We start from the raw sequence: 17,963 nt of genomic DNA, 5'->3' as shown, positions 1-17,963 counted from the left end.
CCAAATTCGATTATTTATTGCTTCCAATATTTTTTGTATGTTATATACATATTTATATTATCTATGATAGGATATACATAAGTCATTTCATAGTGTCACACTTTATACTGGTTCGTATATGTCATAAGTATAAGCTCTAAAACATGAATATATGATCTGCTTTTATATATTATTTATAAAAACTTATATAATATACACAACATGTGTGTGTGTATTATGTTAAAATACAAACTGATATTTAACAGATAAAATTGTTCATTTAAAAATGATGTTGAAAAATAATGAGTATAAAAACTAGTGCATGTAAATTATTTTATTATATTTTAATATATGTGTGTTTTCTTTAATATAAAATTATTATTTTAATATTTTAATAAACATATTGAACATTTTTTTTTATATTTTTAGCTCAATTTTTTTTACATTTTTAGCTTAAATTTTGTAAAATCAGTGGGTAAACGACAATCAAACTTTTTGAATCAAATATTTTATATGCATATACAATGAGATGACTTTATGTAACAAATAGCAATTATTTTCTAATTGGGATAAGATTGATATATGAACATATATAATTATATATATATATATATATATATATATATATATATTTGTTTCATATATACATTCGTGTACTTAATTTTATAATTATATATAATCTATATTATAACTATATATATAATTATATATAATAAATAATATATATGTACATATATATATATATATATATATATATATATATGTGTGTGTGTGTGTGTGTTTCATATATAAATTCTTGTACTTAATATATGGATTATCATACATAATTAGTTTTTACAGAGCTTATACTGATAAGACACATTTCGTCTGTTAATGAAATTTCAATGTTGAAAGAAAGTTAAAACATTTTTTCTTGGTATATGTTTTATACTATTTTAGGACATTTTCTTAGTATTATATACTCTCATATATGAGTTAAAAAACAAGAGTTATGAGCGTTTGAGAGTTATGTAACATTACTGCAATAATCTAATATTGTTCTTTGATATTAATACATAATTCGTCTATTAATATGAGAACTATGACATTTTGCTACAACTATAACAGTTAGTTATTCTTTCTTAAAGTAAAAAATATACAATTTTAAAATATTTCAGCATTCTATTTCGATCTTATAGGACGTTATAAATATTAGACTTTTGTATAAGTGATTTATTGCAGTTAATCAACAATGTAACAAAATAGACGTAGATGATATATTTATCTTAAGAATTCGAAAGTATATTATTAAAATTATTATCTCTTATCATACATATAAGACATGAAGAAAAGAAATGAAGAAAGAATGTAATCTTTGCTTCAACTCAAATTATAAAAAAATCTCGTATATCTTAGTATATTATACATATCATTATTAGGCATTCATCTCTATCATTTGTAACAATGCATTCAATCATGATTAATAGTATTAAAATCAGTATTTATTATTTTTATTATAATATGTATTTGCACATAATATAACACATATTATACATAACATACATGCTAAAAACAAAAATTTCGTACAGATAGTACGAAATGTGCCAATTTACTTAAGTCTACTGTTTAATAATATCAGTTTTTTATTACATATATTACACTATATATATAAAGTTCTTTATTTATATACACTATAAAAAATTGAGATGTTTACACAAATCTGTAGCCAAATTTAAATCAAAAATTGTGTGATAATATAATTTACAAATGATTGTATGTATTTACTGAGACATTCTTAATAATAATATTTATATAGTAGTGATCACATATATAAAATAATATATTTATAAATAATGTGCAATAGGTTTTTTATATATTAACTTAATACATATTAGTTACTTAAATTGTGTAGTAGTATTTAAATCACATTGCACGATTGCTTTTATATAAATAATCGGTTTAAATTGTTATATATAAGCAACCTACTAATTAGTTTCCAGTCTTTCAATAATTTTATTAACTAATATTTGTGTTTTACTAATGTTTTATCATCGTGATCTCTACGAAACATGCTATGTATTGTATCGAAAATAATTATATTTATAAACAACGTATTATATCCCTATATTGCGACTAATATTTTACATAATTTAATCAATTTTATACTACATTACTCATTTTTATACACTAATATACTCATTTTTTAAATAAATAGATTTGTTGTAGCCGTCCCTTGCATTTTATGTGATGGATTAATAGATATTAGTGGATACTAATAAATAAATCTGATAATATGTAAATTGTAACGCGCTAAGGTGAGCATTTAAATTCCCGCCACATGCCTACGATGGAAAATGGCGCATCTAGTGCGAGCGCCGATAACTTCACTCGAGTGATTTTCAGAGGTTACGCGCATGCGTGGGATGCTACTTCGACTCGTTCGTCAGAGGCAGCAGCGTCGGCCAGGCCAGGAGAGTCCAGTGTGCAAGCGACGAGAACGGAATCAGATGGTGGCGAAGATCGCGGATTGATAGGTCGCGGGGTGCATGAGAGAGAGGGAGAGAGAGAAAGAACAGGCGTTTACGCGACGGTGGTTGGCATAGGCTCTCTCTCTGGCAGGAGGACGGGAATATTTCTTTTCTGTGTGTACGCGTACGCGAACGACAGAGATAACGAGCAAAAAAGGCGACAAAAAGAGAGAGAGGGAGAGACAAAGAGAGCGCGCGCGACAAACCGTCGCGAGTGAAACACGGCAGTCGACGAACGCGGACTCGTTATCGACGACGAAATGATCCTCTAGCTCCGTGCTTTCTGGCCTGGTCCACGCACAAGGAAAGGCCGACGACGACGGGAAGGAAGTGGAGCAAGAGGCGAATCGTTCTCGTCTGGTAGTAGAGCTTTTATTTTTTCGGGATAACGAATAAGGAAGAGAAAGAGAGAGAGAGAGAGAGAGAAGGATCGCTCTCACGAGCTTATAAACACACATGACACCACGCATATATACATATGTACACGCGACATTCGACGCTTGTACGCAGAAAGGAAAGAAGGAAGGAAGGATTAAGAACGACGTTTCACCTCGCGGTGGATTATTCCACGTCGCGTTTACTCGCGTCGAATTGTAAAACGCGTTTCTCGCCCTTCGGTTAGGGCCTCACTCGAGAATCCGGTCGATCGACTAGTCGATCGTCGTGCTTGCGAGCGTTGTCTTTGTTTTTTTTTCGTTCCTTCCCTCCGTCCGTCCGTCCGTCCGTCCATGTGTGTGTGTATGTGTGTGCATGATGTGTGCGTCTCTGCTGTGTCTCTCTCTCTCTCTCTCTCTCTCTCTCTCTCTCTCTCTCTCTCTCTCTCTCTCTCTCTCTCTCTCTCTCTCTCTCTCTCTCTCTCCCCCGAGCTCGAGCTCAGTTCCCCTCTTTCTTCGCTCACGCTGACTCTCTCTTTCTCTCTCGGTCGTTCAGTGTGCTGAATATAACGCTCCGTTTACATTATCGTCGGGGGACAAAAGTGCGCGTTGCCACAGTGTTGAAGTACGGCCGCAGAGCGTGAACTCTTTCTGCGAAAAGAGTTTTTCATCAGGAAGGCCCTCCCGGGGCACGGCGGATCGTCTGTCGGGCTCAGCTGATCCACGCGCGGCGAGAGAATCGAGAGGAGGAGGAAGAGGAGGTGGTGGTGGTGGACGCTAACAGCAGCGCTGCGGGGCGAGGAAGGTCTCCTGCCGAACTCAGCACCGCGACGATCGAGGAGCACCGATAAAATATGTCGTCCCCCAGCGCCGGCAAGCGACGTATGGACACGGACGTTATCAAATTGTATCCTTGGAGAGCCGCTTTTTAAAAAAAAAACTCCCCTTCTCTCCGCTCTAAGCTGTGCCTGCGTATCCGATAAGTACCCCTGTCATTCTTCGTTTTTGCGTAGTGGCGCACACGTGAGAGCGGGACGCGATTCCAACGTCTCTGTCCTCCTCGCACGCGTGCGCCTGTGCTTGTGTCCTGCGTGTGTGTGTGTGTGTGCATGAGTGTATGAAAAGCTGCACAAATACACAATTTCAGATTTGTTGATTATCACTGCACGATTTTTCCTTCGTGAAAATTCGATTAAACGCTATTTTCCAATCTTTTTACCGTCGACTCTAAGAATATTGGCGTTGAAATTTCGAATGTTGACGTTTCAAATTCGTGATTAGAGTTCGGTAAATAAAGATTGAACATATATATTCAAAATATATCATTCGCGTGTACAAGTTTTTTCATATATGTTTCATATATCACATTTTTATCGAAACTTCTTTTCTCATTTTTTCCTTGAATTAATTAAACATATATCTCCTTCAAATTATAAAAACATGTTTTCATGAATTAATTAAACATATATCTCCTTCAAATTATAAAAACAATCTTAAATAATGGTTTATGTAAAGATTGAAACGTTTCGTTGAATTTGTACAAAGAGATATATTCTTTTAGATTTTCCTTCCCATCTTTCCGATTCTTGATACAATCTTAATAATTATGTATATCCAGCTTTTCCAACACTCTGTACATAAAATGTGTAAATTATGTGTATGTGCTAATTTCGCTGACTCGCTTATCGAGCATGATTATCGACTATGATAATTATTATATTGGCGCGAGAAAAATAACAAGATGTGCTAAAAAGAAAGAAAGATATCTATTTTTAAGCAAGATATACCCTATACATGATATACGTGATGCGTTAAAACGTCAAAATATTTTTACATTTAAATTTTCAATTTCTCTTCTGTCTATTAGTGTATATTGCTCCATTTAAGTCTCGTGTTGCAATATTTCACATCATGTTTACGCGATAACGATGTTACGTATACAGTGTGCATTTGATTTTATTCGCGCGATCGTCGCGGGAACATTTAATCCGTCATTGCGTCGCCGCGCTTCGACGTTTGGGCACAGCTGTTTTTAACCAGCTGACTTCTAGGCGCTTGCGCGTGTGCGTGCGAGGCAGGCGTGAGCGAGTGCGAGCGTGTTTATCTTGCTCGCTCGCGCGTTAACGACAACCACGTTCGGTTGGCCTCGTCGCTACTCCTTTTGTTTTCCCTTCCTCTCTGTCTTTCTTTTTCTTTCGCATTTTCTCTCTCTCTCTCTTCTTCTCTCTAACTCGGACTTTTTCCCTCCCTCTCTCGGTTTACACCTGCCTTGTTATTTACGCTTGTGAAAAAAAATCTTGTATGTCGTAAATTGTCGAGGACATATGTTGGTTTAGTGGTTGTTTTGTTGAGATAAATATCTTGGGCTCCTCTTTCGTAAAACTATTAGGAGAAGAAGGAGCGCGTACCTGTGTTACGCTTATTTAGCACTGATTATCGCGATGTGCAACCGAGAGATCAATGTTCAAATACAAGTTTATTGAAAATAATTTTTTTTTCTTCTTCCTTTCTTCTCTTTTCTTTTTGTCTATTTTCTCCATTTTTTTCTATCTCTTTTTATTTTTATTTTTTTTATTTCTCTCTTTCTAAAAGCGTTGCTTTCGGAGGGATCCGGTGTCTTCGCTTTAGCTCTCTTCGAATTCCGCGACGGAATCTAGGAGACAAAGATGTAAAGGAGGAGATAGAGACACGTAGAAAGAGAACAGCTTTAATTGAGACGTCACGTTCGTTCGGTGAATTCGAAGCGCGAGCGAAGTGACAGAATCGTCTTAGCAAACGCGCGTAAAAATAAAACGGCGACGATGGTCTTTAACGTGTATAGCATGATCTCTCGTCGCACTGACGTACGTACGGGTCGATATGTATGTACAATATTTCGCGACGAGAGTTTGTCATGCAATGCGGTCCGAAAACGTGATGGGCCGCTTTTTTTCAACATCGATTATCGAAGGTCAGTTATATATTGTCGCTTCTTATTATATTAATTCCGATCAGTAAGCGATGAATTATGACGATGAAAACGATCGGAATTTCCTTTTTCTCTTTTTGTCTTTAAATTAGAAAAATAATTCGTTCGAACAACTGGAGAATTCGATTTTGAAATAGATAACTATTCAGATGATGTGTGTCTTTCTTTCACAAGGCAGCTGACGTTTGAGAGATAATCACACAGATAAGGAGAAGAAGAGAAGTTTTAATTAACGTCAATTCCGCCGATTTGTAATCAACATTTATTGTTTAATTCCATAATCTCGCGATACGCCTTTAGCATTTCTCTTTGTCTACAAAACGAGCGAGAACTCCAATTCTCGATACTTCGATATACCTCAGTTTTTTCCTTTTTTTTTATTCGCGTTATCAGATTTTTTACGTGACATGAATGATAGCTCATCGGTAATATAATTCTTTTATTCATCATGATATATTCAATGCGGGTCGGGAATTATTATAGAGCGAAGAAAAGACTCAAAGAGAGAAAGAAAGAAATGGAGAAAGAGATACAGAGATGCATGAATCAATATACTTCTCGAGAAATACATCATGCATTTAATTATACCAAAGAAAAGTATTTCGAGCAAGCGAACAAGATTGATATAGCGATACGTTTGTCGCCCATTGTGACATTACGATATTATTATGCACTATCGAAATACCGCAATATGTAAAAAAACCTGGAAAAAGAAGACACAAATAACGAAGACATAAATAAAAGAATCCAAAAATAACGATTACGATCGAAGCAAGTAAAATTGAAGAAATAAATAACAAAGCAGCGCTTGGAAAACAGATATCTGCTTAAAATTTTAAAGGATATCTTCACTTTTTATAGATTTTCTTATACATTGGCGCGTGCTGTTTTAATCTGTAGAATCGATATAATTATTTTATACGATTTTAGATGATCGAAAGTGAAATTTTCGACTCGTGAACGCGCGGCTTATTCTAGCTGCAAGATATCAAGAATCGAGCATAAACAACGTGCACACTCGCTGTTTCTTGGCCCGCGGGGTCTTTGCGAAATGCGTAGCTCGTGTCGTATCGAACCGCAAACACGCGGCATCAAGATTATTCTCGTATACGAGCGTGCGTAGAATGAGCATGAGATGCATGACTCTAATCGATATATACACATCACTTCCTCTCATCATGCTTAATTTTATCATACATCGCGTCCTGTATTCGCTGGTATTCATAACAGGTGGAATATCTCGCGCGGCTTGATTATCCAATTTACTAGCACCTCGGCAAAGCTCGTTAGTCCTTTCGCCATAACGACGTATTAAATTCGCATTCTCGGCAGAGGTTACAGGTTAAACGAGATGTAGAAATATGAGAAATAGCTGCGATTTACGACATTATTACATTTACGCGTGGAAAATGACAATAAATGATTGTGCGAATGGCAAAAGAGTTTGATCAACCGTTTCTTCGATTTTCTGATTTTCTGATCACGGACTTCTCTCAATCTTTAGTGAATGTAAAGAGAGTGAGAATATACAAAGAGAGTGAAATCACTAGAAACTGTTATTTAAAATAATTTGTTTTATTTATAATTTGATTTTAATTATCTTATTATTTAAGGAATGTTGGAATTTAAAAATCACCTTTTGTGATTCATTCTTTTTTTTTTATTACTTTTGTCTCTATTTTTATTTTATTATTTATGTTGAAAATTTATTAATTTTGGAAGAAATTTTTTTCTTTCTTATTAGATGTTTCTTTTGTATAGGACATGAAAGATCACGAAAGAGAAACGAATCGAAATATATGACTCTGCTTTATATTGGGTGATTACATTTTCGCGATCGAAAAACATCCGCTTTATCAGAGGGCAGCGTACTGGAATTTACTTCATTACTGATAAATATTCTTTGTTTATCGTGATAACATAGGAATAATCAGACGTGCATAAACATGCGAGCAATATATTTTTAAAATCATATTTTTCATTTGGCGATGATTTCTTCGTGACCGGCATAATAAGTAGAAATAATGTTTACGATTTCGCAATATTTTGGAATCATATAGCACGCATTAATATCTCTAAATTGAGACGAACGGATATAAACTACTACCAATGTATAAACTGACCTTAAATCACGCGATATCTCTTATTTCGCACAGCACGATACGCTCTGTTCAAATGAATGTTTATGAAAAGCGATGCGTTTCTTACACATGTTTCTGGTTAAGACGAATGCACATGATACGTTTCGAAATCTGCGGCCAGAAATTTTCGCTTTAGGGTTGAACAAAATAATTTTTCAGTAAATGAAGAGATTAAATGCGTGTCGACCTTAAATAACGATGCCTTCTTCGTTCCGATGCCAGTTTTTTTTTCTCGTCCCGCATGATATTGATTACGCTACGTTGAAGCATGTATTAATGTTGCAAGCGCCTCGACGAGCGAAACAAATTGGATGCGTCCGCGTTCCCGTTTGTTCCGCTAGTGCGTTTTAGAGTTTCTGGAAAGTCTTTCGTTTGCACGGCAAACGATGTATTAGTCATAGCAGTGACCAGTTAGTTTATTTTAAGCCCTGCTCACTGTGCTTCGCTGTTCCTACTTTGCTTGTCTCTCCATAAACTTTTATTATTTTATTCTCACGTCAATGATATCGCGATTTCGCGAAAGATTATCGTACATTGAATTATCTTTTTCATTTTCATTTTGCGATAGTTGTCTCGCGAATTGAATCGTACACTTTGCGTAAGTCGATTAAGTTAGTTATAATTTAATTTTATTTATTATAATTTTTTTTTACTTGAAATTATACTATTTTTGAAAAATAAAAATACGAGGTATATTAAATCGAATCGCACGCACATTTCTTAATATTTCTCTTATATTCTCGTCTACGAGTTTTCCATTCCTCGTTGACTTTAAAGGGACAGATACGCGCGGAAACCTCGTCTCGATATTTTTTTCGTTACTTCTCCCGTGGCGAGAGCATCGGCGCGTAAAAGTTGCGGCCCACTTTGCTCGACTGCTCGGTGAATTCGCCTACGTCGTGCTTTATACACATGCTTTATATATTCAGTTGAATTACAAAGTTTCGCGTACAAACTTCCTCTCCTCCGACGCGCGTGCACTCTTTGTCTTCCTTCCTCGCTGCTTTGTTCGTCCGCCAGCTGATCGACCTTACCGCAGTTCCCCCACCGTCGTCGTCGTTGTCTTGCTTCTGCGTTTTCTGTTTTTCCCTTCTCCCGTACCATTCATGCGGACGACGTCATTTAATACACGCTGCAAAAGCGAAGATACGAGGGACCTTGTGTTTTGCTGCATAATTGCGTGGGAAGTGCCGATCGTTTCATCCTGTATCCAGGGTGTTTTAGGTTGCGGAGAGATATTTTAGAAGCGGAGAAAAAGAGAGAGAGTTATTAAAGTTTGTAGAAAATTATGAAAACTTTCTCCTTTTTTATATTAAAATTTGATCAAGTGAAGTTCTAGTTGGCGATTAAACTGAAAAATTCAACTCCATTACTCGTTTTCTCTCTCTTTCCTTTTCCTTGAGAATTAAACTCGCAATTTTCATTGATTATGTATTAAAAAATATTATACATTGACACAGTTTTCGTTCTTTTTTCATAGTCGAGAGAAAGTATAGTAATTTTAATAAATTGATAAAGAATTCGGCTCTTTATGTATTAACAACACGACACACAAGAAACTAGCGATTAAGAGCCACCGCGGATGGTAGTGCGTAAATTTTTCTTGAAGATTAATTATTCGCGAAAACGTGCACAAGGCATATGCATATATTTTACTTGCATGCATTTACCAAGATATAGTTTTTCATTTTTGAGAATTCTATGAACCCCCCTTGAAGAGATGTAGACGAGAAAAATATCGGGGCGAAGTCGCTGAATCGGGAATTGCCTTGTGTTTAAATTTTCGCGAATAATTAATCTTTAAGAAAAATTTACGCACTACCATCCGCGGTGGCTCTTAATCGCTAGTTTCTTGTGTGTCGTATAGTAATTTTGATGCGCATTGTATATCGGAAGGTACTCGGAGTGTTAATTATCGCTCCAAGGTCTCTTAAGATGACGGAAACGGTACTCACCGTAAACGGAGCAACTTACGACGTTTATCCCTAACGGTTTCCAAAGTCGAATTCTTTGGCGTACATCGTGAATTGTACCTAATTAGAGTAATTAGACGCGTTCCTCGTTTAATGTCGATGATATACGGGTTTCATGCGCGTCGTGGGAAGCCGCGATAAAAACGGCCGCGCATTTTCCGAGGCGATTGTGACAACAGAACGCGATGCACGACCCGCGCTTTTGTGCTCGACGCAGTAAGCGCGGATATAATTGAAAATGCGGATCTTATTAGAGATAAATTTCTCGCTTTCTCTCGCTCCTCGCGCTCGTCGACTGCAGTTTAAGCCGCTTATATGGGATTATCGCTCGTTACGCAATACTTATTTGTCGCTTGAGAGTATGCGCCGAGTTAATGTCATATACTTTCTTCGAAGCTTTGTATCTATCCTCGACCAGAGTATTTTCAATACTTAGCGTACGGATAATTGGTCTTTCTATATATAGTGTAGATTGTCAAGTATAATAGCTCGGTTTTATAAGAGATGCCTTTAATGCGAGCAACAGTGTTCTAATAAATTTAAATTTGTAATGATAGGAAAATTTAGAGGATTTTTATTCGGCAACATTTCAAGTGAGAACTATACACTTTGTTTCTTTTTTATTACGATTTTTTTATTAATAGTTATTTTTCTAAAATCCATCTCTGTTTATATTCAAGCTAGATGTACCCGCGATAATTGCACGTCATAAATCGATACTCGTCGCAAGCGAAGCGGATTTATCCGCAATCCATTAATGCGACATCGCGAAACGATCTACGATATTGTTCCTCAGATTCGCTTGATTCGCCGGTTCGAAATCACCGGCGACGATGGCGGGATCGTCCGGGTTATACTCGATCGCGATAAATCACATCGATATGAATCCCGGCGGGACTGCCATGACTGCGACATTGCAATGTGGATAGATTTTGCGGACTAATGTAATTTGGGATATACGCGCTATTTGCGTAGAGAAATAGCTTCTTGTGTGTCCAATGTCGAAATCAAATTAATCAAATTATGCCATAATTAACGACACACCCGATAGAGAGAGAGAGAGAGAGAGGGAGGCGAGAGCCTCGTTAATGGCTTACCATAAAGGCTAGAGAGCGCTTTTGCATACACGAGTGGAATAGGATAGATTATCGTTGTGGTTTCACTGCAAAGTGCGTATCATTTACGGGTTACATGGGTTTCCGCGTGTTTCGCGTATGTGATATTAATTAACGATGAGCGCGCTGTAAAAATACAGGCCATCTCGTCTGCGGCTTTTTTGCGGACAATCCGTCGCCAGTCGAAGGTCTTTCCGCATGTGTGATTATTTAAACGGAATGCATCGCGTCGCCTCTTTGCGGGAAGTACATGGAACATCAACAACGAGAATGTCGGACACATTACAAACAGAGAGCAGGTCTCGCTTGAATGCCTCTTATTTATTTTATAATTTCTAATTGGAATAATTTTATACCTGTGAAATAACATAAGTTGTACTATATTTTCTCCCTTTGAATCTGTCGACAAAACATTGCCTTTCCATTGAGAGAAAATATCAAAGAGATGAAAAAAAGAGATATGTATCTGTGACACTAGCGGATCCTGACATCGAAAATGGGGAAGGGGGGTTTCTGCAAAATTATTTGATTTAATATTTTTGGTTTCATGCTTAGCTTTATTTTTCTTTATGTATATATTTTAAGGGGATTCAGTAAAATTAATTTCTTTTAATTTGCAGGGGGGAGGGTAATCCTACCCCCTCCCCTCCTCAAAATTCGTCAGTGACGATTTTTCCTCTCGTTGATAATTTTATCGCAAAGTTCCGATCCCTTTTTTCTCTCTTTACAATCGCACTGCGAAATTAGAAATCGAATCCTTCGATCGTGCTACGTCCGCAATTTCTGCAAAATCGCCGACTCTCTTCCCGTTTTTTTCTCATAAAGCCATAAAACGCTGCGCGTTAGAAAATGAAAAACCTCTCATTACGCATCTCGCGATTCCTTTCGGCAAACATTTCATCTATCGTACTCTTTATGGATACCTTTTATATACGTAATCGTGTGTTTCAGATTCAAACATAATTTACATTAACTTGCGTTAGAAAGCGGAAGGTTTATTCCGTCGATTCCTCCTATGTCATTAACTTTCATCGCAGTTAATTATTTCTGTTTATTTCTTTCCTGAATTTTCTTTCTACCTTGTGCTACATTTAATTGTTCTTTATCTTATAGTATATACATTTTTTATAATATTTTTACCAAGATTTTTACACTATAAAGTATACGATTGAAACATGAATTAAAATCCCATAAAAGTCTCAGCTTTTCTGCAAACACCTAATATTTATGAATGTATTTATTTTATTTATTTTCAATCATAGATTCTTCCTCTCCGGCTCTTTTCTTTTTTAATTTTCTGGAACATAAATTTAGCTTCGATTTTTCTTACTTGAATATATGATCATGATATTGAAGAAGCACGACAGATGAAAAAGAATTACGAAAACCGTTCGGTAAAATGGCATTAAAGTAATGTATATGGGATAGATATGTAAATGTGGAAGGAAAGTCGAATGCGTCCTCGGCTCGCTCAACGTTGTAAACAGCAACATTGCGCGGATAGAATGAGAGAATGTAACGGTCCCTCGGGATTGAGCAATCGTTTCCGTCCATCGTCCCTGTTCGTTTATGGTGTATCTTGCGTATTACAGCTCCACCGATGGGAATGTGAAATCCTTGGAGCGTTATGGCCGTTAGAGACTTCCGTTCGGATAATTTCGACGGGCGTGTCATTCAATTGGATTTAAACGTTGCGCTCATTTTCTACAACGTATTCCGGGATTCTGTTATTGTATCGTTGTAACGCATTTCGCTTGCTCGTCGATGCGTGAATTTGTTTCCAACAGTTGTTTCGTTCGAAATTATCTCACTCTCGCGCAAAACCTCGAGTACCGTTAATTTGCCCTGAAACAAATACGACATAATTTTCTCCCTTAATTCCGCATCTCGTGTTTCCAAATAATACATTTCGTTTCTCATCGCGTAAAAATAAACATTCGAAATTAGAATGTAAAATTGAACGCCAAATTATGGAAGATTTTCAAGATAAATATTTTCTGTTTATCTCTCGATAAACCTGGTATTTTTCATATATCGTAGGAATAACTTGTTTTTGTATCTTTTTTAATTGATTTTTCAATTTCCAACCTTCCGATGTCAGTGTTGAACGTTGAAATATGGAGGCTGCTCTCTAATAACGCGCGTTGGATGCGCGTCTGTCAGACGCACATGCCTCCGTTCCTCGTAACAGAATGCTTACCACGGCTAATTCAGCCGTGTGTATATTAGAGCACATGAATAGAGATGATCGTTTGATGAGACCTACACGCGAGATGATATCTCCATTATTCTACGATAATGGAATAACGCGCTGGGGAAAGGCCGATTGCGGATTCCGTGTCAGAAAAAGTAACTACGACTTTCAGGTCCCCTCTCTCTCGTTACGATAATGATAACTCACGTATATGCGGACTGTATACGCGAAGAAAAGCGATTGTTCGATGATTCGCGATGAGAGATTGGCTCGAATCGAAATGCAAACGCGCGGTGATTCCCGATGCCCGATTTCCTTCCCTTCCGTCACGAAATTTTCCTTTGTACTTTTCGAGCGTTGCATATCTTATCTTTTTCATGTCTCGCCATCGGGAGAGATATCAAGCGGGTTTCTGTTTCAAGTACGGACTGCAATTTTTATTGTGACGTCAACTCACGTTCCTTGCCAGCAATCTTCTGCTCTCAAGCAGACTTATTGCTTCTCTTTCGCTTCATTTTTCAACATGAACGTTGAAATAACATTGTAAAATCGTGAAAGTAGATATGAGCAAATTTATAAAAATTAGAATAAAAAAATAGAGAAAATTTTAAATAGTGTAAAAATTTTTTATAAAGAGCATCTGCTGCTCAACTCGGGGTTGAGTTTCATTTTTGATGAATCGAGTTATCGTACCATGGAAAATCGCCGGTATTTTTTACAAGGGTAAAAATGAAAATTTTCATGAGGATGAAAATTAAACGGTAACTCGATCCGTCTGGAAATTTGCATATTCGTAATCTACGCATCATTAATTTTAATTTAAGTCAAAAATGAAATTCACAACCTCCAAGTTGGTGAAATTTTGTGCAACAGACCTATGGACGCTTGTCTGCATTTTTTATGAGATATTAAAAATTTCAAAACTTCATTGATTAAAAGCCAGTAAAAGTCAAATGTGATATAAGAAACGTTACTACTTTTAACATAACACTTTATAGTTTATGTAATTCGATGTTATAATAGAAGACTAACACTGAAACTTGTAGCTTCGACTGCTGGGGTGTCCCGGATGAAATGTGGGGGCGGAGGTATAGTCGCTCTAATCGATGCCGCGTGACGAGGGCGTGCTATCGCGTGTCGCAACGAGAGAACGATTAAGCCGCGCGCGTGTAAACGGGACGAGACCCACGTGCGATTTACAACCACAGGTTATTTCCTCGGAGCATCCGTTCATTGTTCGCGGGGAACGATGCTGCGCGACGGATTCGTGCAATATATGTTTACAACGCGCCATCATCGCATATTTGAGAGAACACGAGCGGCTACGGAATTGCGTTCGCGAAGCGTGATGTTGCGAATAACAAAAATTCTGAAAGCTGTCTCTAGAAGTGAGAGCAAAAAGAGCCAGTCGCATTTATTGAACGAAACCTGTAACCGTTCGCTGCGAAACATCGAGGAAAAAGTGTTATCGTAAGTCGAATAACGATATGCGTGTTACACGTCATGCACGTTTGATTTTTCCTTATTTCATAGTTTTCCACAAAGGAATAAAAAAATTGCAAGTATGGTATTTTATTCGCAAAAGGCACCGCTTTTAAGCATCTAAGATCGATAAAATTAGAAAATTTAAGACAGAATATAAGCGATTATCTTGAAAAATTTGTGTTACAATAGATTTTGTACGTGTTTAGATGTAGACATGAAAAATGTGTTCAAAGCACGTCAATGTTATTATAATGTTAATTTAACGTTACGGTGAATATACAAGGTTGATTTGGATATCTCAGCTTTTATGTCGCTTTACGACGCGAGAATTTTAAATTGACATTTTTATTCCGACGTGTTAAAAAAGTACTTCCGCGTTTTACGTGTGCATAGTGAGGTTGTTAAATAATTTAATTAAAATAGGTTTATTGCCGCGTCACGCGCGATACAGATTTTGCGATAAATGACTATGAATTTTGCAATATAGCGCATTCTCCGAAAGAGAATCGCAAGATTATTGCGTGATACCGTAAACACGAAACTTAACAAACAATTTGACACTTTTAGATTGCATGGGTATTTCGATTTAATCGCTTAATTTTTGCGGCGAAAAATTCTTTGCTTGAGATTTTTGTGCGTTCGAACGAGATCGTTTTTTGCGATTTGCTTCGACATAATTATCGTTTAAAAATTTGCTTGCGTTTCATACGCAACGGAGTTGCGTCTCCCGAGAGAGCAATACGGTAACTCATTTTTTTACGCGCAACACCGTTTAGATAAGTACTTTCTAATGTACGCATTGAAAGTTTTATTCTTACACAAGCGATAAGCGAGCCAGCGACCTCCACTAGCAAGTTCTAGTTAATGATGTATGTATGCGAGAATTTATTCCCTGCACTTCCTGTCCTTTTTGAGCGTGTGTTGTCTTCATCAGGGATGTTGTGTTATCATAATTTCGCAATGTGATAAATGAATATTGCAATATTTTTTTACAGATTTTTAATATTTTCTTTCTAAAAACATATAATTAATTTATCAAATTTTTTTAGAAATAGAAGATACGGTTTTAAGATCTGCAAAAATTTAAATTTAAGTTATGAATATAAATATACATTTTTGAAAATTCAGATTTAGTATTTACAAAAATATATAATATAAATATTTATAAAAAATTTTATTTAATTTTAATTTCATTTCATTTAAATTTCATTTTAAATATTTGTAAATTTAAACTTCAATTTTCATGACATAGTTTATATAAAAAATTTATCATTGAAATTATATTATTAAAAGAAATTTAAATTTTAAATTTTATATGTTTTAAATTTATATTGAAAAAAAATATATATACAATTAACACACATACACACGTTTCTATTTATATTTAAACGTACATAACGTACATAATAAACGTAATAAACTTATAAATTGCGTGATTTAAAGATGATTGCTACAAGTTTAATTCACATTTGAATCATATAAATTTTAACAAAACAAACAAGAGAAAAGAAAAAAAAATGTTACGGATTTGTATTGTCACTCAGCATGTGTATTGTGCCAGTTAGATAGTCGTATGCTGGCTGTAACGGTCCGCCGCGGTCTCCGACACAGTTTTACATCTTTTCTTATACCTCTGTTTCAATTTTCCAAGTGCATCGTTACACTGATTACTGTCTCGTTTCTCGCTGTCGACAGCTAACCTGTGATTTGTCTTTTCCCGCCATAGAAAGGTGCAGAGGCGCGCATAATGCGATGAAAAAAAAAAGAAACATGGTTTTCCTTAACTTCTTTACTTCAAACAGAATAGAAAGCAAACACGAGGTGACAATCCTAGGAGGATTAAATGAATTCTCCGTCAAGTTCTACGGTCCACGAGGGAGTGAGTATACCTGTTTTTATTTTATATGTATAATATTATATTATAAACAAGAAACGCGTGCAATATATGGAACTAAATTTTATTTGAAATCAATTTGGAATAATCATTTGAATGTAATTGAATTGTTCCACATTATGCGCAACGTTTTGTACTTATAGTATCGTTTAATAATTGTAGTACATTTGTAATAGTTAATTTAATTCTCGTTAGAATTACCCTTCTTTTGTAATTCACTGAGGTTACATAGGATGGATAATTAGGACTATTATAATTTGGTTCGGTAAAATATTTAATTGCGATATTGTATATTCGTCTTCAAATAAGATACGATATAATTCTATAATCAACAAATTCTACATAATTCTGCAATTACGGACAAAGATGTCACTGTAATTTATCTGATATTGAAGGCACATTAATGCTCGATGGATGTCCTTCGCGTTTTCGTTCAATATTGTAGTTGCGTATCACCTTGAATTGCTATTATTATCATTATTACATTATTACTAGAATTAAACCACATGTCTGAAAAAGCATGCCACTTATCTAGTATCTGAAAAAGCATGTCACTTATCTAGTATCTTTATAATTTAGATTGCTAACAATTTAACGAATTTTATAACACATTTGATGATATGTATTTTATTAGTTTTATTTGCATGCTTTTTATTTCCATTATATAGATTAAATATTAATCTATCGTAAAGTTTAAAGTTTTCGCATCTGCTATCTTAAGATAGAATATGATTAAAACATGAGTCATTTCATACGTTTTCACTTCACGATATTCCAAAGTTCATGCGCATCTCTCAGAACCGGAAACACTTATGCAACTACTTCGTACTTGCGATTTTCTCGGTTTGCTGGACATACGTGTGAAGCATATTATCGATTGGCAAGCGTCTCTCATGAAAGAAAGTTCCTTGACTCGACGAAAGAGACGCATACAGCTGTCCTTAAGAGAACGCTTTCAAGCAGATCGTGTCGACGATAATGGCATAGCTGTATGTGTTTATCCGCTTATTGCGGATATAACAGGTTGCAGACTGTTTCGTAAACAGCTATCGAAAAAGAGATTATCGCATAAAATTTATTTGTGTAAATTTTTATTACAAAAAAAAAAAAAGATTCATAAAATCGAAATTTTTCTCTCAATTCAAATCGTGATCGAATAAATGGAAATCGTGATGATCAACATAAAATAGGATAATCAGTTGTAAACTGATGAGGAGATTGGATTGTTGTTGCTTGAGAATAAAGAAATCGCGATTCCACAGTGAACGAAACAAATTTACGGATTCGTGATTTCATCAATTTGCTGTGCTCATTTTAGCGGGTCGACTGAAAT

General features: G+C 35.7%; 1 protein-coding gene across 1 annotated transcript in view; it reads left to right on the top strand.

The window, feature by feature from the left end:
• The first annotated feature begins 2,410 nt into the window (after window positions 1-2,410).
• Window positions 2,411-17,963, top strand: part of LOC105255584 (ubiquitin-conjugating enzyme E2 H) — a 32,702-nt gene continuing 17,149 nt past the window's right edge. Inside the window, exons 1-3 of the mRNA XM_011264931.3 lie at window positions 2,411-2,846; window positions 3,417-3,767; window positions 16,539-16,615. Coding sequence (XP_011263233.1) covers window positions 3,715-3,767; window positions 16,539-16,615 — 130 coding nt within the window. The 5' untranslated portion in view covers window positions 2,411-2,846; window positions 3,417-3,714. The remainder of the gene's footprint in view (window positions 2,847-3,416; window positions 3,768-16,538; window positions 16,616-17,963) is intronic.

Source organism: Camponotus floridanus, unplaced genomic scaffold, assembly GCF_003227725.1.
Source record: "Camponotus floridanus strain SB8 unplaced genomic scaffold, Cflo_v7.5 scaffold9, whole genome shotgun sequence".
NCBI lineage: Eukaryota > Metazoa > Arthropoda > Insecta > Hymenoptera > Formicidae > Camponotus > Camponotus floridanus.
This window is presented reverse-complemented; position numbering and strand designations above follow the sequence as displayed.